We start from the raw sequence: 22,223 nt of genomic DNA, 5'->3' as shown, positions 1-22,223 counted from the left end.
CTAATTTACGAATAAATTCTTTACAAATCCTACCATGTGAATTCATGGATTTTTTTTTCACATTCTGTCTCTCACAGTTGAAGTGTATCTCTGGTGCAAATTACTGACCTCTGTCATCATTTTAAGTGGGGGAACTTGCACAATCGGTGGCTGACTAAATACTTTTTTGCCCCACTGTATAACATGCTGTGCTTCTGTCGGTGCTGTGCTATTGGACAGAAGTCCCTAATGTAAAGGTCTCCGAGGTCACTGCAGACTGTGCATCATCCAATGCTGAGGGCTAAAAGAGGAGACAGAGCTTTTGAAGCTTGAGATCTATGAATTTGGTGATTTGTTTTAAAAGCAGCTAAAAATATAATCTTTTTAAGCTTGCTTTTGGGTAACTTTTTGTTCTAACATTTAACCATTTTTGTTATGATGTTTGTCCTCAAAGGTGCTACATTAAAAATGCTTTTCACTTACTTTACTATAATGCCATGATTTTCACCAGCATCTTAAATGTACAGCAGACATCAGTCTTACTGATAAAAGTCAGACCAGCAGGGGAACTAAATAACGCCTGATTTTCTTTTCCGGACACAATTTGTAGCTGCACCAGAATCCGCCGGAAACGCACCCTGCGCTGTAGTGTGTCTTCATCAAAACACAGCTGAGAAAACAAACAAACATGTTTTACTGGATGAAGAGCGGCAGCAGCGGCGGCCCCGAGCCGGTCGACAGCGTCGGTAACATGTCTAAGAGCGACATACTGAGAGGAATCGTCACCGAGAAAATGAGCACAGCCGCCCGCGAGATCTTAGCGGTGGTGGAGAGGACTGTAGCCGACTACGAGGAGGAGGCTGCGGGCTTCAGGCGAGAGATCGGCCGTCAGAGGAGACTGCTGGAGCTTCTGCAGCCTAACGTCTCTCTGGAGAAAAGAGGTGAGTGGACAAATAAAGCTGCTCGCAGCCACAAAAAGCTGATTTGTAAATTTAGAATTTGCCGAACTTCGTTTAAAAATCGCTGATTTTACGTTTACAAGCTGTTAAACATACAGATGTGTAATTACAATAAAATGTGAATGCAGGGAAAATAATATTAGCGTTATTTGCAATTCGGCATAAATCTCTCTCAGTTTAAATGTAGAGAAGAGCTGATGATTCATTTTTTTTGTTTTTGTTTTTTTTCCCTGAACTAGACCTTGAGGTGTATGAAGCCTCTACTTGAGGTAGAACCTTCAGCCTGGAGTGGTTATTCCATACATTTTTTAGTGCCATGACCTCAGACTTTGAGGGACTAATTAGAATTTCTGCTGCTTCAGGCTGTTCCAGTGAGATGGAGGTCGCCAACAGAAAACATCTGAGACCACCCAACTAAACTCTTCTTGAGCGTGCAATCTGATTTACTGCTTTTTATTATCCACGCTCTCATGGCTGTTGTACAGACTCTTAAAAGCATGTAGCAACAGGCCATATAACCCGTAACCACGCCCTTCTTCTCACAAGATATGCCACTGGGCGTAATGTAGTTATCCTTGAGAGCATAAGAATCTGGTCTAATTCTTATCCCAGATTGTCATTCTTTGTTTTGTTTTGTCTTTTTGGAATCTAGAGTTAATGTTTTCTTATTGGTTTACATAATAAAAACAATGATCAACAGGAAGGAGGGTCTTCGGAGCTGCAGTCAAACACCACAGTCACACAAAGCTGATATATTGATCAAATGTTCTTTTTGACCAAAAAACACAAAGTCCTACAGCCTGATGTGGAGAGGCATGAGGTGGAAGTCGTGCCTGAGGACAGAGAGGAGCAACAGCCCAAGCAACAGACAGGTACGTCTGAACAGTCTTACCATTAATTGTTTTTCTTTTTTTTGGGGGGGGGGTAGTTCAAGGCTTTTATAAAGAATATTGCAAAATGACACAGGCACCCCATAACATGGGTAACCCCATATATAGGTATATATCCAGAATACAACCAGTTGGCAACCAGATGAGTTCCGCTTATTGGCACAGACTGATTAAGATTAATTGCAACATGTTGGCAGTCTGTCCATGTTTGTAAATTGGCCTCGAGTTATTTGCAAACATCACCAATTTGTCACCAGCAGTCGGTCAAAAGTCAGCCTGACTGTTTAGAAACAATTTGCCTCCTACTGTGTGTTAATAAGGAGGTTCAAAGTTTTTATTTTTTATCACCATGGCCTCATCTGGTCAGAATGCAAAGAAAACTGCTATCAATTAGTTGCCGTATATGTCGGTTTACTTTAGTGTAATCAGTAGTAACTTAAAGGAAGACACGCATGGACTGCTAAACTCTGAAAGAGAAAACAAGTCATTTAAGTTAATGACTTTAAGTCATTAACTTAAATAAAGATTTAAACTGAGAACTACAAATCAAACTCACCTAAGCTGCCGCTTGTGTGGGAGTGAAAAGAGGGCATGAAAGTGAGTGCAGTGCTTATATACTGTGCGCCAGGCGAGTTCAATTAATCAAATTATTACTAAAGCAAACTGACTAAACCACATGTATTGTGTCTTTGTCGTTCATATGATTCAAATTAAAAACCATAACAAAAAGTGAATTCTGATGTATCCAGGTGTGAAGGACACTGAGAGCCTGGCCCTGCTTTGGTACGACGACATTGATGACGATGAAGAGGAGCAGGAGTTGGTGCAACCAACAAGTTCCCGACAAAAACGAGAAGATCTAAAGGACCCAGATTATAAAATGCCGTCAAGGTTAGAAAAAACACCACTTTAAGGAACAACAAACTGTAGAGGTTTGTGATATGGCCAACAATATGTGGATGGTCCCCAAGTTTATTTGCATTTGCTTTATAGTCTTTTATGACACTGACTTAGTTCCTGCATTTTCGCCAGAGTTCCGACTATCAGGAAGAAGCCCGGCAGACCTCGCATCAGTGACATAAAGAACCATATAGATCTCAGAGTCCGCATCCTGGAGGACTCTCACACCAATGTGCTCTCTAAGACGGGTATGAAATGAAATGTTAGTCATTAAGGTTTTGTATTTGTCTGTTATGTGGTACAGTGTTAGCCGTGCTATTAATACCATTTTTTCTTTGTTCCTAATTCAAAGCATTTTCCAATGCTTACAAAAATATTTAATTACATTATTTATCATCAGAAATAGTCAAAGACTGGCCAACTAATCACTTGAACTAATGAATACTAGGGCAAGGTTTGGTTTTACTGACTGCCTAAGGACTATTGATCTTAAGATGAATTTCTTCTGTTCCAGTATTCAAGAAGTTCCCAGCACACGACCTGAAGTGCCCTCTTGGTCTACAGGAAGCTGACTTCCTGGACCTGTTGAAGTCCACCTTTCCTCAGCTGGCAGATGATGAACCTTTTGACTTGTTCACAACTGACAGAAGCCGGAGGCTCCAGCCCCTGAAAGTGAAGATTGTGACTCCAGAGGAGATCCACATGTTTACTGGAAACTCTGCCCTCTACATCCGCCTGAAGGTAGACGCTGTACCTGTTTGTGCTGCTTTTGCCTCTGACATTGGTAGGATTTTGATAATTTTGCTTCTTTATACCACAATAACAGATTTAAAATGTAACAATCATGATGTGATTTAAATGTACACTTTAAGATTTTACAAAAATGTTAAAGAAATTTTAGCTATTTTACTCTCAGTTAACATAAGTGCTGATAATAATTTGGAAATGAACTCTTACAGACTAGTGAGGAGGGGGAGAAAGAGTTTCCCGCTTCACCAACAAACGATGACTGTCCATCCAGCGATGCTGACATAACAAAAAACAATGAAGCTGAACTCCAGTCAAGGTAAAAATAAAAACGGGTATAAGGATTTGTGTGCTCTTGATTGACCAACGATGTCAAAAACAAGACTCTAGAATGTTGATGTAAATCTAGACGCTGGATTGTGATAATTCAATGAAAAACATGAAATTTAAAAAATTACTGAGGGAACAAATTCTGATCTAACGAATACCAAACCCAAAATTCTGTGGTTCAAGTTCTCTAATGGATAAGTTTGTTGTTTTTAGTTATTGCAAGTAGACGAAACCTATGGCTTTTATTTACAGACGCTCAGTACTTAAAAACTTAACTTTAACCGTTTTGTTCCACAGCAGCTCTGATCAGCATACAGACAGTCCCAGTGTGGACATGCTGGCCAGCAGCACAACATCACAAAAGCAAGACCTGCCAACAGATGAAGAGGCCTGTGAGAGGGAAGTGGACAGCAAAGATGAACACAAAGCCTTGGCTGTAGACAAATGCTTTAAACCTGTTTCTGAGCTCCAGGTGACAAAAAAGATGAAGAAACAAGTGCGCAAAAGTGACATGAAGGAGATAGAGAAGAGTAAAATAGCCTGTAAAGTGTGTGGAGTGTGGTACTTGAACCTGGGCAGCTTGATCAAACACACCTGGAGTCACCTGGAGGAGCCACAGGGTGGTTGTGGAGTTTGTGGAGAGCAGTTTGAATCTGTGGATGAGTTAAAGAGACATATCAGAATTCACCAGAAAACTCACGACTGCTCATATTGTGGGAAATCTTTCTTCTCCATCGTTGGTCTTAACAGCCACATTTCTCTGCACACAGGAGACAGGCCATTCAAATGTAAGATTTGCAGCAAAACCTTTGCTTACATGTCTGGTCTGAATGTTCACCATTGGGTCCATGTGGAAGAGAAACCACACAAATGTGACATTTGCCCAAAATCCTTTGGTTTGAAGGCGCAGCTCCAAGCTCACAGCAAGACACACACCAGCAAAGACAGATACGTCTGCAATATCTGTGGAAAGTCTGTCTGTGACCTTCGATCTTTGACCCGCCACAAGTTCACTCACTCTGGAGAGCGGCCGTATGGCTGCCAAATCTGCGGGAAGCGTTTCAAACTTTCCAGCATCCTGAAGTCCCACGAGAAGATCCACATGGCCAGGGAGCGACCTTTTCTCTGCCATGTCTGCTGCAAATCCTTCCTGTCAAACTGCAGCCTGATGACTCACATGAAGACGCACAGCAGCGAGAGGCCGCACGTCTGCGGCGTGTGCAGCAAAGGCTTCGTGTCCAACGGCGAACTCAAGGGTCACATGCGAGTGCACACTGGTGAGGCACCGTACGGCTGTTCTGAGTGCGGCCGTTTCTTCAAACGCAAGACTTACCTGACCAACCACATCAGGAGCCACTTGGGCATCAAACGGTTTGTGTGCGCGATCTGTGGGAAGGCGTGCTCTCGCCAGGAACACCTGAGGGTCCACATGAGGACCCACAACGGAGAGAGACCGTACCAGTGCACCATCTGCGAAAAAGCCTTCACCCAGAGCCACTGTCTGAAAACGCACATGAAGAGCCACCAGGTGGAGGAAAACTCTGTCCCCAGTCCATCCACAACCTAAACGACACTGAAAACAACTTTTTTTTTTTTTATCATAATATACTTACAGATACAGTTTGTTTTTTTGTTTTTTAATCTGTGAACTTTATATTTCATTTTTTTAAACTGGAAAAAGTGTTGTGGATTTTTTTTTCTTCTTTTTATAACTTTTTGTGCTAAAACACGTGGTTCTTAGATCATCATGTCACTTACAGCAAACATGTAGTCTGGTGATCAACAGTTCTACTAAATCGTTATTTGTTTGGGCATCAAGACCTAAGTTACTGAAGGACTCCGCAGTTGTTTTAAAGGAAAACGCACCTTTGAGTGTTGAAATGCCAGTGTACTCAGAGGCGGGGTTTTGAAAGTAGCCAATCCGAGAGCGTTGTTCATCTCTCTTAATTGCATCTCCAGCAGATGCAGTCCAGCGTTCCCACATCATACATGTAGCTATCTCGAGTGTTTTTCATTTTGTTCTTAAAGTCCTGCATCCCCAGATTTATATATTCAGGGTTTAAACTATAAAATCATTTTGTTTTACCACATCCAAAATTCAAGGTTTTTCAAAATTCACGGGTGCTCTTGGACCATAACCCCCCATCAATTTCAGGGCTCAAATGTACACTTTAGATCAGCATATAATTGTAAAAGTGGGCAGTCAGAATAACAAAAACCAGTAAAAAGCTTTAAAAAAAGCCAAACATCTGCTGCCACCCAGAACTCCTCTGTATTCATACAGCGTCTTTCATCACAGCAGCCCTAACAGCATTACCTGCTGCGGTGCTTGTATCTACTAGGGCAGGAAGTGGAGGTGCTTTCCACCACAACGAGTCTCAAAATCATTTATGTTTGTGAGCTACAGTTTGACTGTAGCTGTTCCTTACCACTAAACTATAGGGAGTGCAGAATTATTAGGCAAGTTGTATTTTTGAGGAATAATTTTATTATTGAACAACAACCATGTTCTCAATGAACCCAAAAAACTCATTAATATCAAAGCTGAATGTTTTTGGAAGTAGTTTTTAGTTTGTTGTTAGTTTTAGCTATTTTAGGGGGATATCTGTGGGTGCAGGTGACTATTACTGTGCAGAATTATTAGGCAACTTAACAAAAACAAATATATACCCATTTCAATTATTTATTTTTACCAGTGAAACCAATATAACATCTCCACATTCACAAATATACATTTCTGACATTCAAAAACAAAACAAAAACAAATCAGCGACCAATATAGCCACCTTTCTTTGCAAGGACACTCAAAAGCCTGCCATCCATGGATTCTGTCAGTGTTTTGATCTGTTCACCATCAACATTGCGTGCAGCAGCAACCACAGCCTCCCAGACACTGTTCAGAGAGGTGTACTGTTTTCCCTCCTTGTAAATCTCACATTTGATGATGGACCACAGGTTCTCAATGGGGTTCAGATCAGGTGAACAAGGAGGCCATGTCATTAGTTTTTCTTCTTTTATACCCTTTCTTGCCAGCCACGCTGTGGAGTACTTGGACGCGTGTGATGGAGCATTGTCCTGCATGAAAATCATGTTTTTCTTGAAGGATGCAGACTTCTTCCTGTACCACTGCTTGAAGAAGGTGTCTTCCAGAAACTGGCAGTAGGACTGGGAGTTGAGCTTGACTCCATCCTCAACCCGAAAAGGCCCCACAAGCTCATCTTTGATGATACCAGCCCAAACCAGTACTCCACCTCCACCTTGCTGGCGTCTGAGTCGGACTGGAGCTCTCTGCCCTTTACCAATCCAGCCACGGGCCCATCCATCTGGCCCATCAAGACTCACTCTCATTTCATCAGTCCATAAAACCTTAGAAAAACCAGTCTTGAGATATTTCTTGGCCCAGTCTTGACGTTTCAGCTTGCGTGTCTTGTTCAGTGGTGGTCGTCTTTCAGCCTTTCTTACCTTGGCCATGTCTCTGAGTATTGCACACCTTGTGCTTTTGGGCACTCCAGTGATGTTGCAGCTCTGAAATATGGCCAAACTGGTGGCATGTGGCATCTTGGCAGCTGCACGCTTGACTTTTCTCAGTTCATGTGCAGTTATTTTGCGCCTTGGTTTTTCCACACGCTTCTTGCGACCCTGTTGACTATTTTGAATGAAACGCTTGATTGTTCGATGATCACGCTTCAGAAGCTTTGCAATTTTGAGACTGCTGCATCCCTCTGCAAGATATCTCACTATTTTTGACTTTTCTGAGCCTGTCAAGTCCTTCTTTTGACCCATTTTGCCAAAGGAAAGGACGTTGCCTAATAATTATGCACACCTGATATAGGGTGTTGATGTCATTAGACCACACCCCTTCTCATTACAGAGATGCACATCACCTAATATGCTTAATTGGTAGTAGGCTTTGGAGCCTATACAGCTTGGAGTAAGACAACATGCATGAAGAGGATGATGTGGACAAAATACTCATTTGCCTAATACACTCAACAAAAATATAAACGCAACACTTTTGTTTTTGCTCCCATTCCCCATGGGATGGACGTAGAGACCTAAAATTCATCCCAGATACACAATATAACCATCCCTCCCAAACAGTGGTCACAAATCAGTCCAAATGTGTGGTAGTGGGCACATCTGCCATATTGAGATAATCCATCCCACCTCACAGGTGTGCCACATCAGGATGCTGATCTGACATCATGAGTAGTGCACAGGTGTACCTCAGACTGCCCACAACAAAAGGCCACCCTGGAATGTGCAGTTTTGTCTCACAGCAAAATGCCACAGATGCCACAAGCAATGAGGGAGCGTGCAATTGGCATGCTGACAGCAGGAATGTCAACCAGATCTGTCGCCCGTGCATTGAATGTTCATTTCTCAACCATAAGCCGTCTCCACAGGCGTTTCAGAGAATATGGCAGCACATCCAACCGGCCTCACAACCGCAGACCTCGTGTAACCACACCAGCCCAGGACCTCCACATCCAGCAGGTTCACCTCCAAGATTGTCTGAGACCAGCCACCCAGACAGCTGCTGGAACAATTGGTTTACACAACCAAACAATTTCTGCACAAACTGTCAGAAACCGTCTCAGGGACGCTCAACTGCATGCCCGTCGTCCTCATCGGGGTCTTGACCTGACTCCAGCTCGTCGCCGTAACAGACTTGTGTGGGCAAATGCTCACATTCGATGGCGTCTGGCACGTTGGAGAGGTGTGCGCTTCACGGATGAATCATGGTTCACATTGTTCAGGGCAGATGGCAGCCGAGAATGTCCCAGTTCTTGCATGGCCAGCATACTCACCGGACATGTCACCCATTGAGCATGTTCGGGATGTGCTTGACCGGCGTATACGACAGCGTGTACCAGTTCCCACGAATATCCAACAACCTCGCACAGCTATTGAAGTGGAGTGGACCAACATTCCACAGGCCACAATTGACAATCTGATAGACTCTGATAGATAGAGTGGGCACCAGGCAGGGATGCCCACTCTCCCCTTCACTTTTTGCAATTTTTATCGAACCTCTAGCAGCAGCATTTAGACAGGCTACAACAATTAAGGGCATAAAATGTAAGAACATAGAACATAAAATCAGTCTCTATGCGGATGATGTGTTGCTTTTTCTGCAAAACACACAAACCAACCTCTCTGAGGTAATTACTCTAATAAACTGGTTTTCAAGAGTTTCAGATTATTCAATTAACTGGCCAAAATCTACAGTTCTCCCCATTAACTGCTTCTTCCATAATTCTTCCTCTGCCCCACAGCAATCAGGAAATATTAAATATTTAGGTATTAATGTTTCTCCTAAGCTTTCAGACTTAACTAAATTAAATCACATCCCACTTCTAAAGAAAGTAGAAGGCGATCTGACTAGATGGAAATCTTTACCCATATCACTCATGGGAAGGGTCGCCACTATAAAAATGATGATCTTGCCAAAAATAAATTACTTATTTTTGATGATCCCTAACAAACCATCACAAGATTGGTTCAGATCTCTAGATTCATATATTTCCAAATTCCTTTGGAAAGATAAACCCCCGCGTATCAGCTTAAAAACGCTACAAAGAACCAAGGATAGAGGAGGATTAGATCTGCCTAATTTTCACCAATACTTCTTAGCCAACAGGCTTCAGTTCATCTCAGAATGGTCAAAACATACCTTCCTAGATGAGCCCTGGCTAGATGTTGAACAGGCACTATGCAAGGATCTAGAGATTTCAGACCTACCATTTATTAGCTCAAACATCAAAAGACATGAATGTTTTAAAAGTATCAACATCAGCTCCTCTCTGACAGCATGGTGGGAGTTTCTAAAAATAACGGAGTCTTCACTAATCCCATGCAAACGTACTCCTATCTGGAATAACCCTGACATATTACAAAACAATAATATGATTAACTTCCCAGAATGGAGTTGTAAAGGAATTAAATACTTAGAACATATATTGGAGGGAACAGAATTGAGCCCATTTGACAGACTAGTTGCACAATATGGGATCAACAAGAAAATTTTTTTAGAATATCAACAAATTAAATCCATTATAAAAAAGAAATTTAACCTCAGTCAAGTTGAATTACAAACACCACCAAGTGCGGCACAATTCACTGATTGTCATTGTCTTTAAAAAACAAACTCTTATAAGGCACACATGAACTGAGAAAAACCCCACAAACACCAAGAGGACGTTTCAAGAAGGCCACAGAGAGAAGAGTACAGAAGTGGAGCAGTTCAGTGATGTAGGTGGAGGCGTCACACCATCAGGCCATGAAAGTATGAACCATGATTTGAACCTGAAACAGTGCAGAAGCTCTAACAGTGGAGAGATGTTTGGAGTTAAAGCTTCGGTCAGACCAGAGATCAGAGCATCAGTTCATCACACTGTCCTCACTGCTGTAATATTAATGCCACACTGTTGTTCTTTCATGTGCTGATGTGATGTACTCATGTTTACATGTTAGTGTTACTGACCATTAAGTTCTGTAGGAACCACACATTAACACACAGCATACACGGATAAATAAAAAACACCCGTTGATGTCTTTGGACTGTGGGAGGAAGTCAGAGACCCAGAATCCACTTCAGGAGATACATGTATGACCTTTGTTCCTCATGCGCTCCATGTGTTACTTTACTAATTCACAGTCTGTTTCTGTGGGCAACAGGATGACTTCACTGCTTCACTGCTGTCTCATTACAAATCCACACAAACATGATGTGTATATTTATACATTATGAGTGGCAATTTTCCCTAAAATCACAATGTTTCTAACTTGAGCCAAACTGGTGGATCTGAAAATCCATCTAAACAAATGAGTCAAACTTCACCCAAAAGAGCATCAGTGTACAAAAGTTTGCATCATCTATACAACAGTATAAATGTGAAAATATGTTTCATATTTTTGAGTCTTATGGGTCTGTTTATGAAAAGTAATCAGGTCTCAACCCAGCAAAGTTGTTCAGGATGTTTTGCTGGTGTCAAAGGTCAAAGCAGTTTAAATCTGAGCTGAACAGTGTGTCATGTTAAAGAAAAGTTGAAGAGGTTGTCAAACTTCTCAGTGCAGGATCAGAGAGAGACGTTAACAGTTTGTACAATCTGTTAAACTGGGTAAGATTGGTTTACAAACTAAAAACAATGTCAGCCAAAGAGATGATTTTTATACAAAGTGTTTTCCAGTGGACTGTACTTAAAGAAGAAAAAGTCACATGAAGTTAATAAACAATCACACCAACATAAAATAGTTAATTTGTCTAACCTGAAGCTCCAACACTCACTGACTCTGAGATCAGAAATTCATGTGTGTTTGTAACACAGTTTGACTTTGTGTCAGTAAATCTCATGAACAAGATGAATAAACTGTAGTTCAGAGTCACTGACAGCACAGACACACACTGTTGGTCCGAGTCTGAACATGATGATCATCAGAGTCGACTGCTGGATGTTCAGGAGAGTTTCTGTCTGTCCTCAGATCGTCCGACTCACAGTTCATCTCTGTGTCCTCCTGGCTGACCTGCAGGTGAGAAACAGCTGTGAGGTGTCCTCTTCTAGTTCAGGAGATTAGATGAAAAAATCATTCATAACATTTATAAAGTGAGAAAATGTTAATGTTGATTTTTCTGCTTTTTATTTAAAAACATGATCTGACCAAAACTGCAGTCTGGAATCTTGCTTTCACCATAAAAAAAAATCATATTTTTTTTCAAATACACAGGTCTAACAGCTGCTTCGGGGTCAGAGGTCATGTTGGGTTGATCCAGCTGTTCTTTATAATTTGACCTGTTTGGCTGCAGACTGTGAGAGCTCATTAAAACATGTCTGAGACTTTTGGAAGGTCAAATCCTCGAGTCTCTGAAAACGTGTTTGTTTATTATGAGGCTGAAACATCTGAACCTGTGATTCAGTGACAACAGCTCTGTCACACCAAACACTGTGTACACAGTTTACTACTTTTATATACGAAGCACTTCAAACAGTGCAATATATCAATACCATGCAATATATAATACTATATACCAAACATCATACTTACAGTTTGATATAATTGTTCAAAACAACCAAACATCTAAAAATAAAACTGACTTTTTAGGTTTCTACACTGAATAAATATCCAAAAACATTTTGACTGGTTAAAATCACGTTTGCAGAAGATTTGGTGGTTTCCTGGTGTAGAGTTACTAGAGTTAGAATAGAGTTAATATTCCTTCTTTAATAATCCTTTGTTGTGCTCACTGCTTGTTTTATTCCTGTGTTTGATGATCAGAGTCTCTGTAAGTCATGAGTGTCGATGAACGATCAAATGAGAAACTCCAGGAAGTGCTGAGTGGACTGTGCCATGGGGGAAATATGATGTTGTTTATGTTTAATATTTATGCTGTTTAGCTTACATTTGAGTTATTCTGGATTTGAGTAATTGACCTGTTAACATACACCAGGTCACCAGTGCATTACTTAAAGCTTTAGCAACATGCTAATTAAACATATGTTCAAGAAATAAAAAATATTAACTTCATCTGATCCAACATTCAGATTATTTTAAATGTGCGAGTCTGTAATCTCAGTGACTAACAGAGAACCTGAGTGTAAATGTGACCAGATGAAGTGTGAGGTTGTGAGAAAGTCTCTGACTGCATTCATAGATGTGTCCTTTCAGCTGCTCGCTCTGATCCAACCTTTGGTCTCTAAGAAGAGGCTTCAGGGAGACGTTTGCTACGTTGGACTGTAGGACCATCAGAAATGTGTGCAGTAACAAAACAGGCAGCACTGAAAGCAGCTCTAAGTGTTTGTGTTGTTCAATGATTTGTGCACAACAACAACAATGGGACCTCTCTCATCCATCAGTCACCATGTGGACATTTTTCTGACACACTTTGAAGCTGATGGACGTTTTGTGTCTGCACTAAGTACGTTTTCAGCAGCTATGGCACCGGCAGGATTCACTTTCACAGACTCACAACCACCAGCTCCACCCCTCCCCTCCCCCTCCAGATGTAGGCTTTAACATTGAGTTTCCCCACACATGTTTACAGACGAGTTAGAGAGCAAGAGAAGAAGAGACATAAATGTCTTTGTTTCTGCTCTAACCAAACAATGCTGCTCTACAACTCTAGACTACCAGCCACAAAGACAACAGCTGGAGAAACATCTGTCTACCTCTGACATCCACCAGCTCATCCATACAACAAACACACATCAACAACCAGGAAGCAGCTTCACCTCTGATCACACACACACTCAACTCTACTCACTCACCTGTAACAATCAGGTTGAGGCTGCTGATGGACTTCCATGAGCGAGTTTCTTCCATGAAGAAACGACACTCGTATGCTCCAGCGTCATGAACTGTCACATCCTTCAGAATCAAAGACACGTCTCCATCCTTCATCTGTCTGTCCTGCAGATCCACCCGGTTCTTAAAAGATGGATGCTGGTGTGTTGAATCAGGGAGACCATCCTGGTACAAAAGCACATAATCATCTCCCAGGTCAAATCTCTCCCACTTTATTACTCTAATGTTGTTGTTTGGAGCTCGACATGTCAGAGTGACGTCCTGTCCAGACTCAGCTGTGATGGTTTTCTGCTCTGAAAGAGGAAACAACACTTTGACATTTGAGTTTTTAGTCATGTTGGATTTAATGAACCTCTGAACATCCAGCAGGTCACCAGTGACCCACTGAGGGGGAATTTTAGCCTCATGCTAAACATGCAAAGTGTCAGAAACTACAAGATGTTAGCTTCCACAGAACAACAACATGTGCTGATAATAAGTGAACATAATGTGTGAGAGAAAGCAGCCTCTCATTATAAGACACTGTGAGTCTCTGCATGCTGCCTTTATGGAGCTACAGCTGTTTGTATACACTGAACAAGAAGCTTTGTAGCTGCATCCTGACTCCTGACACTACAACACATCACACTGACACACACATTACACTTCTTTGTCTCTGTCACAGCTGGATTACAGATGTTAAGTGTCCACCCAGCCTGGTGTCTCCTTCACACACAGACAAACTGAATCCAGATGAAAATAATCCTCCTGTACTTCTTGTTATCTCAGAGAGAACCTCAGTTTAGTTCAATCTCACCTGCAGAGACGAAGACAAGGACAAACAGCAAAGTGCAGCAGAGCAGCGCAGTGCCAGCAGCCATCTCTGTGTCAGTATTTGTGCTGATCCGACTCTTAGTTTGTAATAAAGCTGAAAGTCTGCTTTGAAGAACAGATCTGACTTTCAGCAGCTCACTCTTACCCTGTAGTTTGTGGTTCATTTAAGAACCTTGGAAACCTTGGCTGTTTAGTTGAATCAACAGGTATTATCAGGCTGACGTCAGCATGATGTCATAAACACACGATAAAACATCAGAGTTTTAGTACAGCCTCTTGTTCTCTCCTGTAGTCTGAGTGTAGCCATTATAACAGTGAGACGGCACTGCCACCATGAGGTCAAACTGGAGCATTGCAGGTAATAATTCTCATCCTGAACACTGTTGGAACATCAGACCTCCTCACGCTTTGAACTCATTGTAATTCTAAATATTTCTAGTTTCACTTTGACCCCAACCCTAACCCTGAAATGGGCTGTACAGCTTTTATACTTTGACAATGACAAAATATTATTATCTTCTCCCAAATCCAACGTGGCAGTCTGCTGCGAATCCTCCCCGTCCACATCCGACCTCCCCTGGTATCTGCTCCTCCTGGAATCAGAAACACATGGACACAAAAACACATCCTGCCTTGATTATCTAATGTTATCCTTCAGCTTATTCTAAGGCCCAGTTCAGGACGTCATGTTTGGACTTCCTGACCCAGAGACTTATAGAAAACAATTATCAGTGTATGTGTAAAAATCCTCTGCACTCTGCGTGTACCTGCAATATTTCAGATCCAGACAATATCGCTGAATGAATCTGTTAACTCTGAAAACACAGAGTCAACTCATTTATGAGCACATTTGCATTATGTATATATTCATTTAATAAAACAGCTTTATTTAATTTTTTTTAGAAACAATTTATAATTTTGCCTTTCACACCTATTTTCCGTGTGAACAAAAGAACGTTCAGCTGTTATCAGGTTCCTCTCCTGTCTCGGTTGTGGAGTGTATGTAGACGACCCACGAACAGACATAGGCAGAGAGATGGAACTTGAAACCAAAAGCGAGCCTTTATTTGGCTGGTGACAGGAGAACTAAGAAACCTATGAACAACTATGACATACTGTGATAATATGAGGGCACTATGACGCACACTATGACTCTGTGACTATGAGGACATGGGGGTGGGAACACAGACGAAGCAACAATGAACAAAGGGAGACAGAAGACTTACATACACATATGAGGTGATGGGGAAGTGGAGGCACCTGGGAAAAAAGCTGACACAAATGGACATAATGACATCACATGGGGAAGAGTAAAACTAAACACATTGGCTGTGTCCAAATCAATGACTGTAGAAAACATGGACGACGCGACAGCGCCTCCTCCCATTGTGCAAAAATGAAGCCAAACAACCTGCCTGCTGCACAGCTGGCTTATGGCACTAAGAGGCACATACCTCCCTCTAGTGGTCACATTAAGTTCAAACATGGAAAAAGTGTTGGCTACCTATAACATAGTCCTGGGATCACTTCCGGGCCATTCACCCCCCCCCCCCCCCCCCCCTCACACATTGACCCATGTGACCTCAGTAACTCAGTTGACAGCAGGGTGGGTCATCCACTCTCAGGACCTCCGCCAGCATCACAACCTCACTGGGAGTTAAACACCCGAGACTCTCCATCAGCTTTCAGAACTGAAGAGGTGAAGCGCAGTTTGCTTGTTAACGTGTTGACGCCGTCCAGCCCCACGCACGGGGCGATCCGCTGTAGCTCGTTAACGGAGATTTGCCGTGTTGTGGCGTTAACGTCATTTCAACGAGATTAACGCTGACAGCACTAGTGAGAACACAACGAATATGACTGCACATTGACGCCGACATCATCCTAGTGCAAAGACAAGTGGAAGCAGACAAAAACAACAAGCACGCATGCTACAAACTTTACCCGAGTCATTTAGACAGCTGTTAGCACATGATTCTCCTTATGGGGACCTGATATGTTTAATATGCTGCTGAGAATATAGCCCAGAAGAAGCGTATAGTATAGCTTTTATTTTGGAAAGAGCCATTTCTCTGTAATAAACTCTCTTTTCCAAAGATGAGTGATTTCTTGATCAGATAGATTTATTTTATCCCTTTGTTGTTTCAGCAACATTAAATCTAAAAACTGCACGTTTGAGTTAAAATATATATTTATAATTTTAATAAATGACAAATTAAAAAGGCATGAACATTTTTTTGTATCGAAAAAATATCGAACCGTGACACCAAAGTATCGAACCGAACCGTGAATTTTGTGTATCGTTGCACCCCTAATATATATATATATTAGGGGTGCAACGATATTCGTATCGATATTGAACCGTTCGATACAGTGCTTTCGGTTCGGTACGCATATGTATCGAACAATACAACATTTGTAATTTATTTTATCAATTTTCCTTCTGACGATGCTGTCTGTGTTGAGCGCTCAGTGAATCTGCGTTCGACTACTCCGCCTAGGCTGCACTGTCGAGCGCAGATCCACTGAGCGCTCAACACAGACAGCATCGTCAGAAGGAAGAGCGCAGGGCAAGCTAGCGAGACAGAAGTTAAGCTCTACTTGCAACAGGCAAATTGAACCTCATTCAGATCTGGCGTTTGGAATTATTTTGGTTTTCATGTGACGTATGACCCTGAAGGTAAGCGAGTCATGGACTAAAGTAAAACAGTATGTTGGATGTTCCATGCAATGCTCAATTACATGGGTGGGAACTAGTGTGTTAGCGCAGTTAGCTCGTTAACGTGTTGGCCGTCTAGCCCCATGCACGGGGCGATCGGCGGTAGCTCGTTAACGGAGATTTGCCGTGTTGTGGCGTTAAGGTCATTTCAACGAGATTAACCTGAAAGCACTAGTGGGAACACAACGAATATGACTGCACATTTACGCCGACATCATCCTAGTGCAAAGACAAGTGGAAGCAGACAAAAACAACAAGCACGCATGCTACTAACTTTAGCCGAGTCATTTAGACAGCTGTTAGCACATGATTCTCCTTATGCTGCTGAGAATATAGCCCAGAAGAAGCGGATAGTATAGCTTTTATTTTGGAAAGAGCCATTTCTCTGTAATAAACTCTCTTTTCCAAAGATGAGTGATTCCTCAATCAGATACAGGGCTTGCAATATCGCTAGCCCGACGTCCCGGAGCTAGAGATTTTTTCAGTTGGGCTACCAAAATCTATCTCTTCCCTGCCCGTCGGGCTATTGTAGGAAAAATATATGTCAATGCTTTTGCATTCTTTCAGAAATGTAGCTGGGTAATTATGTCATTGGCATCGGTGAGCCACTGTCAATATGTGACATATTGAAGTCGCGTTTGAATTTGCGCTTGTTTTTTTGCTTTCACTTTGCAATCGTGCGAACTGTGTATAGAGAGCGACAGCACTGATCTGTGAGTGATGATAATTTGTGCACCAATTCCTCTGACATCGTCTTATTAATCGTTAGCTTACTATGCAAACATGACAAGTGAAATCTCCCGCAGCTTAAACATGTGAGAGGTTGATCGCGCAGAGAATCGCTGAGCTTATGTGAGTGTGTGTGTAAAAGCAGCAGGATTTATATTTCAGTTCTGCTGAGCCAAATAAGACAGGTCAGGGTGAAGAAGTGACAGCCAAAGAAAAGCTTACCACAAAACGGAGAAGTTATGACAAATCAGACTATAAGGCAAAAAGAAAGTGCAGCTTTATGGTTTCATGGACAAAAGAATTTCTGTGGCTGCAATATGACGAGCTAAATAACCAGGGCTGCACATAAGTGGTCTGCAGGTGCGCATTCGCTGTCAAAATAAAAAACACGCACAAGGGTTAGGGTTAAATTTAAAAACTGTACTTTTGAGTTAAAATATATATTTATAATTTTAATAAATGAAAAAATTAAAAATGCATGAACATTTTTTTGTATCGAAAAAATATCGAACCGTGACACCAAAGTATCGAACCGAACCGAACTGTGAATTTTGTGTATCGTTGCACCCCTAAAAAATTATATATATATATATATATATATATATATATAATTTTTTTGGGGTGGTTTTGGTTGCATTTTTCAGGATTTATGTTCTAAAACATCTGCAGCTCCATGACACTGAAACAAACCAATTACCATGCAGTACAGCAATTTTACATTTTTTCACATTTAATAATCACTTTTTAGTTTAGAGTCCAGTGCGTATGATTAAAAAAAACTGCTGTTGTTTCAACTGGTCAGTTTCAGTCTTCTGACTCTCCACCTTTGCTTCATGCTCTAATGCAAGTGCAAAATGAACTGTGCAAGATCTTCTTCCTTCCGCCATCAATTTCTCTGGAAATTACAGCAATATTGTCATGTCACAAATTACCATTAAGCATAGTCTCACTACCCGACCCAACACTTTACCTTGGATCTTCTTTTCAGACGTTAGTATGTGTGTCTGTGCAAACCTGAGCTTTTTATACCATGACAGAAAGAGGGGTGAATGAGTACTTACTTACTTAAGTACTTACTTAAGTACGGAGGCATAAAGGGGATGATATGATAGTTCTATAAATCTTCTAACATGGTGGAATCAACATGTTGTTTAGTTTATGTTCAAGGGCAGTGTGAGTACCAGTCAAATGTAGTGTGGACGGGGTTGTTGGAGTGCAGTCTGCTCGTGGTCTGATCTGTGGAAAAAGAACAAAGAAAACTGCAATGATCTCCATTCAGTCACTGAAAACATAACAGCATCTGTGTCATCTGCAAACGTCAATGATTTTTCTACCTGCAGACAGAAAAATAAATCACTGAGCCGACACAAAGTATAAATAAATGTAACTCTAGAAACATGGATGAAAACAAGAGAGGACAAAGCAGAAAGAAGAACAGAACACTGAATGTTGTTTAAGGTCAGACTCTGAGGTGAGGTTAAGGTTCTTCTCACCATTTTGGACTAAGTTTAAAGAAGTGACTATTTTACTGTGGACAGGCTCAATTCTCTAACAATATACTACACTCTGCTTTTTAACATGACCACAGAAAGAAAAGGCAAATAAAGGAAACATGTTATAAAGCACACAATCTGATCTATTAACTAAAAAGAGAGAAATTATGTTCATGATAATTGGACTCAAATGCAGGACACATTGGTTTTACTAGGGATGGGTATCGAAAACCGGTTCTTGCTGAGAACCGGTTCCCACTGTTTCAATTCCTTGGAATCGTTTGCCATTTCTGCAAACGATTCCCTTATCGATTCCAGTCGCCCCGAATGACGTCACCACGTTGTGGAGCGTCATTTACCTGGCAGGAAACACGGCGCCTAAGCGGCTCAAACGCTCAAAAGTTTGATTATACTTTATGAGAACCGATGACAGCAGGGCAACTTGCAAAGTAGATATTTCATTTAAGGGAGGAAACACTACGAATATGCAAAAGCATTTGCTCACAAAACACGCGATGACACGCGTTTTTAATTCCGCTCCGGACTCGTGACTCTCAACCCAGCAGCAGCGCTAACGTTTGCACGTCCTCTCCCGTTAATGCGGCAGGTAAATAATCAACTAACAGTGCATATTATGTTAGCGCAATCTGCCTTATTACAAAACCTGCCATTACTGTACATGTTTTTTTTTTTTTTTTTTTTTTTTTTTTTTAAATACTTTAATTAAATTTATGCACATATTACAATCTCTCGTTGGGAGACAACATTTGTGCAACAAATAACAGTTTGTCAGTAAAGTATTTTACAGGACATCAAAATCACGTTTCTTAATCAGACCCGCAGATTGTACAACCGCTTATTCCGCCATCTTTCTCTCCCCCCCCCCCCATTACTGTACATGTAGGTGACCATGATGAGAGAGACAGACAGAGTCTGGCTCAGATGCTGGCAGTTCTCGCTGCAGTCTACCGGTAGCGTCTCCTTTCAGGCCAGGATAGACTAATGTCACCGAGCAGTGTCTAAGTTTGTGGTCAAAGGCTTGCACCCATTTGCCACAGCAGATGCCCCCGATTTTTGGTAAGTGAATGTGTTTAATTGTGGGCAGGGACATTACTGGATATTCTTGTGTAATTGCCACAGATCAATTTATGTTATACTTTGTTATTGCTACAGAAGAATGTTGCAGCTTTAAGGCAGGGATGACTCCTGGAGTTGCTTTCTCACTGCATATGCTTTATTTCACAATCAGATCGATTCGATAACAAAAACATACAGCAGCTCCTCTCCTACTCCTAGCCCTTCGCTGCGGTGGAAAAAAGAACGACTTCAATCCCCTTCAAGGAACATACGTACAAAATAGTTTTCCTGATACACCAATGGGGCGTTCAATGCCATCTTGTAAATATGAGTACTCTGGCAGAGTAACAGTTCAAATGAAAAATACACCAGAACAAACAAGCAAACAAAAAAAGAAGTGTGGGGTACCTTTGAACCAATGAACAAAGTATAACAATTTATACTTTTTAACATAACCCGACCCCGTCAATATGTGATATGTCTCACAAGAATATTTATTTTATTATTTTACATTTACAATTTTTTTTCCTGGGGACCCTGTGACACCCCATTGAAGAGCCGTAGGCTGGATCTCTCAAGATCTCACTGTTGGGTTTGTAAGGCCATGTTACTCCTAAATTTCTATCTTGTTCAAAGAGAAGATATAAAACAAAGCTCTGAGCTAATCGACCTTAGTGTTCTCCTTTTTTTAAAAAAAAAAAAGAATCGATAAGAGAATCGATAAAGAATCGAATCGTTAAACAGAATCGAAAATGGAATCGGAATCGTTAAAATCTTATCAATACCCATCCCTAGGTTTTACAGTATTTTTTTTATCAAGTTTAGCCAGAATGTGTAATGGGGAGGGCAAGGAGGTCTCTGAGTTTACAGAGGAGAGGACAGTCCAACAGGCACATGGGTGAAGATCCAAGCAGAGGGGAAGAAGCAAAGGTAAGACCAGAGGTAAGCATGAGGAGCATCAGCAGCAGGTAAATACAAAAAAACAGAGATTCAGAGGCCCGAGCAACTGCACCACTGAAACATTCAGTGAGGAAGTGATTGTCAGTGAATCACACCTGCAGTAATGTCACTGCGGCACATGTGTAAAGCTTAACTCATTTTAAATACTTTATATTGTGTTCAGTTTACAGTAATGCATCATTTTCTGTGAAAGAACCACGGATCTCTAAACAGCTTTCAATTAGCTCAGAAAAAAGGCGGATTTAAAAAGGAAAAATGCCACAGCTCAATTTACCCGTGGCATATTAAAGTGTTTGTGCTACTTTATGTAATTTTTATGTCATTCTTAGTAGGCAAGTTTTAATTATGCCAAATATTACTCTTTTTTTGCGCTTTGGTTATTATTATTTTTTGTAAAGATACAAATATTTGGGGGACCCATGAGACTCCACTCAAAAGCATCTTATTTTTCCTGCCCAGTTTAAAATCATTTGCTTGTCCTAGTGCCAAGTTTATATCCCATTATTTACATTTTTTGGTACTTCTCCCAATATAAAACGCACCTTTGGTTTCATAGACTGATCATCTCTGCAGTTTTATTCCAAGACTGCAGCACCCCTGTTAGCTTGTTGTTTAGTTTGTATTGGCTGTTGTTTGTGATATTTAATCAGTAGGAGTAATAAACTTTGTCTCTTCCTGATGTGTGTCTTTTATCCTGTCGCCATCTGCCCTCGTCTCTTTTCCGTCACCCCCAACCAGTCACAGCAGATGGCTGCCAAAACACCTATTGGATCAGTGCCTGTATAACCTACGATGGTGTAACAGTAGGCACGTGCAGAGGGGGGGGCTGGAGGGGCTTGAGCACCCGCCCCTTTCCTGATGGGTGCCCAGAGTGCCCTTTTGTTGAGGCAACTTTTAAAATTTTTTTGCGGAGTCCTGTCTGTGCCCCTCAACAATAATATTTAACTATTAATCATAGTTTTGCTAAATAAAAGGATTTGGCTTGCATCAGTCACATGATCACATTTAACCAATGATCGCCCTTGACGGCAGAACGCGCTGGTTACGAGCCGGGAACGAGCTCACAAAGAGCACGCGCATTTTTAGCGGTCCGGAGCTGTAGGAGAAACACAAGTTAACTCAGAGACACAGACTGATGCGACAAAACCAGTAAGTAGGTGTACAGCGTACACTGTAGTGTGTAGCACCCAGGAGTATCAGCTTATTACGTACACGTTGGTAAGTTGTCTTGTTGCAACTGACTAACTGAAACAAACGAGCGTGCTGTGTGTGCAACAGGGCGACAAACATTACCTGTCCTTGTATTAACTGCACAAGTAGTGCTGGT

At 41.4% G+C, this 22,223-nt stretch overlaps 2 protein-coding genes across 4 annotated transcripts; one reads left to right on the top strand and one right to left on the bottom strand.

The window, feature by feature from the left end:
* Positions 1 to 600: 600 nt before the first annotated feature.
* On the top strand, positions 601 to 6,707 carry LOC146578501 (uncharacterized). Of its 3 annotated transcripts, none has more exons than XM_085268652.1 (7): positions 601 to 920; positions 1,730 to 1,810; positions 2,578 to 2,719; positions 2,861 to 2,976; positions 3,243 to 3,469; positions 3,688 to 3,794; positions 4,106 to 6,707. In XM_085268652.1, exons 1-7 carry the CDS (start codon positions 668 to 670, stop codon positions 5,370 to 5,372), a joined length of 2,193 nt encoding a protein of 730 aa, XP_085124778.1. In that variant the 5' UTR covers positions 601 to 667; the 3' UTR covers positions 5,373 to 6,707. The 3 variants fall into 3 exon arrangements, with proteins under 3 accessions (XP_085124778.1, XP_085124777.1, XP_085124779.1); XM_085268651.1 differs by having other exon boundaries at positions 4,103 to 6,707; XM_085268653.1 differs by having other exon boundaries at positions 811 to 920; positions 1,639 to 1,810; positions 4,103 to 6,707.
* A 6,356-nt stretch (positions 6,708 to 13,063) lies between these two features.
* On the bottom strand, positions 13,064 to 14,085 carry LOC146578500 (butyrophilin subfamily 1 member A1-like). Its single transcript, XM_085267819.1, has 2 exons — positions 13,905 to 14,085; positions 13,064 to 13,401 (listed from the first exon to the last, which is right to left on the bottom strand). The coding sequence occupies exons 1-2, from the start codon at positions 14,083 to 14,085 to the stop codon at positions 13,064 to 13,066; spliced, it is 519 nt and encodes a 172-aa protein (XP_085123945.1).
* Between the last annotated feature and the right edge of the window lie 8,138 nt (positions 14,086 to 22,223).

Source organism: Mchenga conophoros, linkage group LG3 (genome assembly GCF_057382185.1).
Source record: "Mchenga conophoros isolate Kocher_MC1m ecotype Shallow Benthic linkage group LG3, M_conophoros_male_GT1.1, whole genome shotgun sequence".
Classification (NCBI taxonomy): domain Eukaryota; kingdom Metazoa; phylum Chordata; class Actinopteri; order Cichliformes; family Cichlidae; genus Mchenga; species Mchenga conophoros.
This window is presented reverse-complemented; position numbering and strand designations above follow the sequence as displayed.

What these genes read in the sequence shown, in the direction of transcription:
- LOC146578501 (XM_085268651.1), top strand. Translation starts at nt 668, where the DNA reads ATGTTTTACTGGATGAAGAGCGGCAGCAGCGGCGGCCCCGAGCCGGTC. An exon ending in ACAGCCCAAGCAACAGACAG is followed by an intron (nt 1,811 to 2,577) that starts GTACGTCTGAAC and finishes TGATGTATCCAG; the next exon opens with GTGTGAAGGACACTGAGAGC. An exon ending in CCCTCTACATCCGCCTGAAG is followed by an intron (nt 3,470 to 3,687) that starts GTAGACGCTGTA and finishes GAACTCTTACAG; the next exon opens with ACTAGTGAGGAGGGGGAGAA.
- LOC146578500 (XM_085267819.1), bottom strand. Translation starts at nt 14,085, where the DNA reads ATGAACCACAAACTACAGGGTAAGAGTGAGCTGCTGAAAGTCAGATCT. An exon ending in CCTTGTCTTCGTCTCTGCAG is followed by an intron (nt 13,402 to 13,904) that starts GTGAGATTGAAC and finishes TTCCTCTTTCAG; the next exon opens with AGCAGAAAACCATCACAGCT.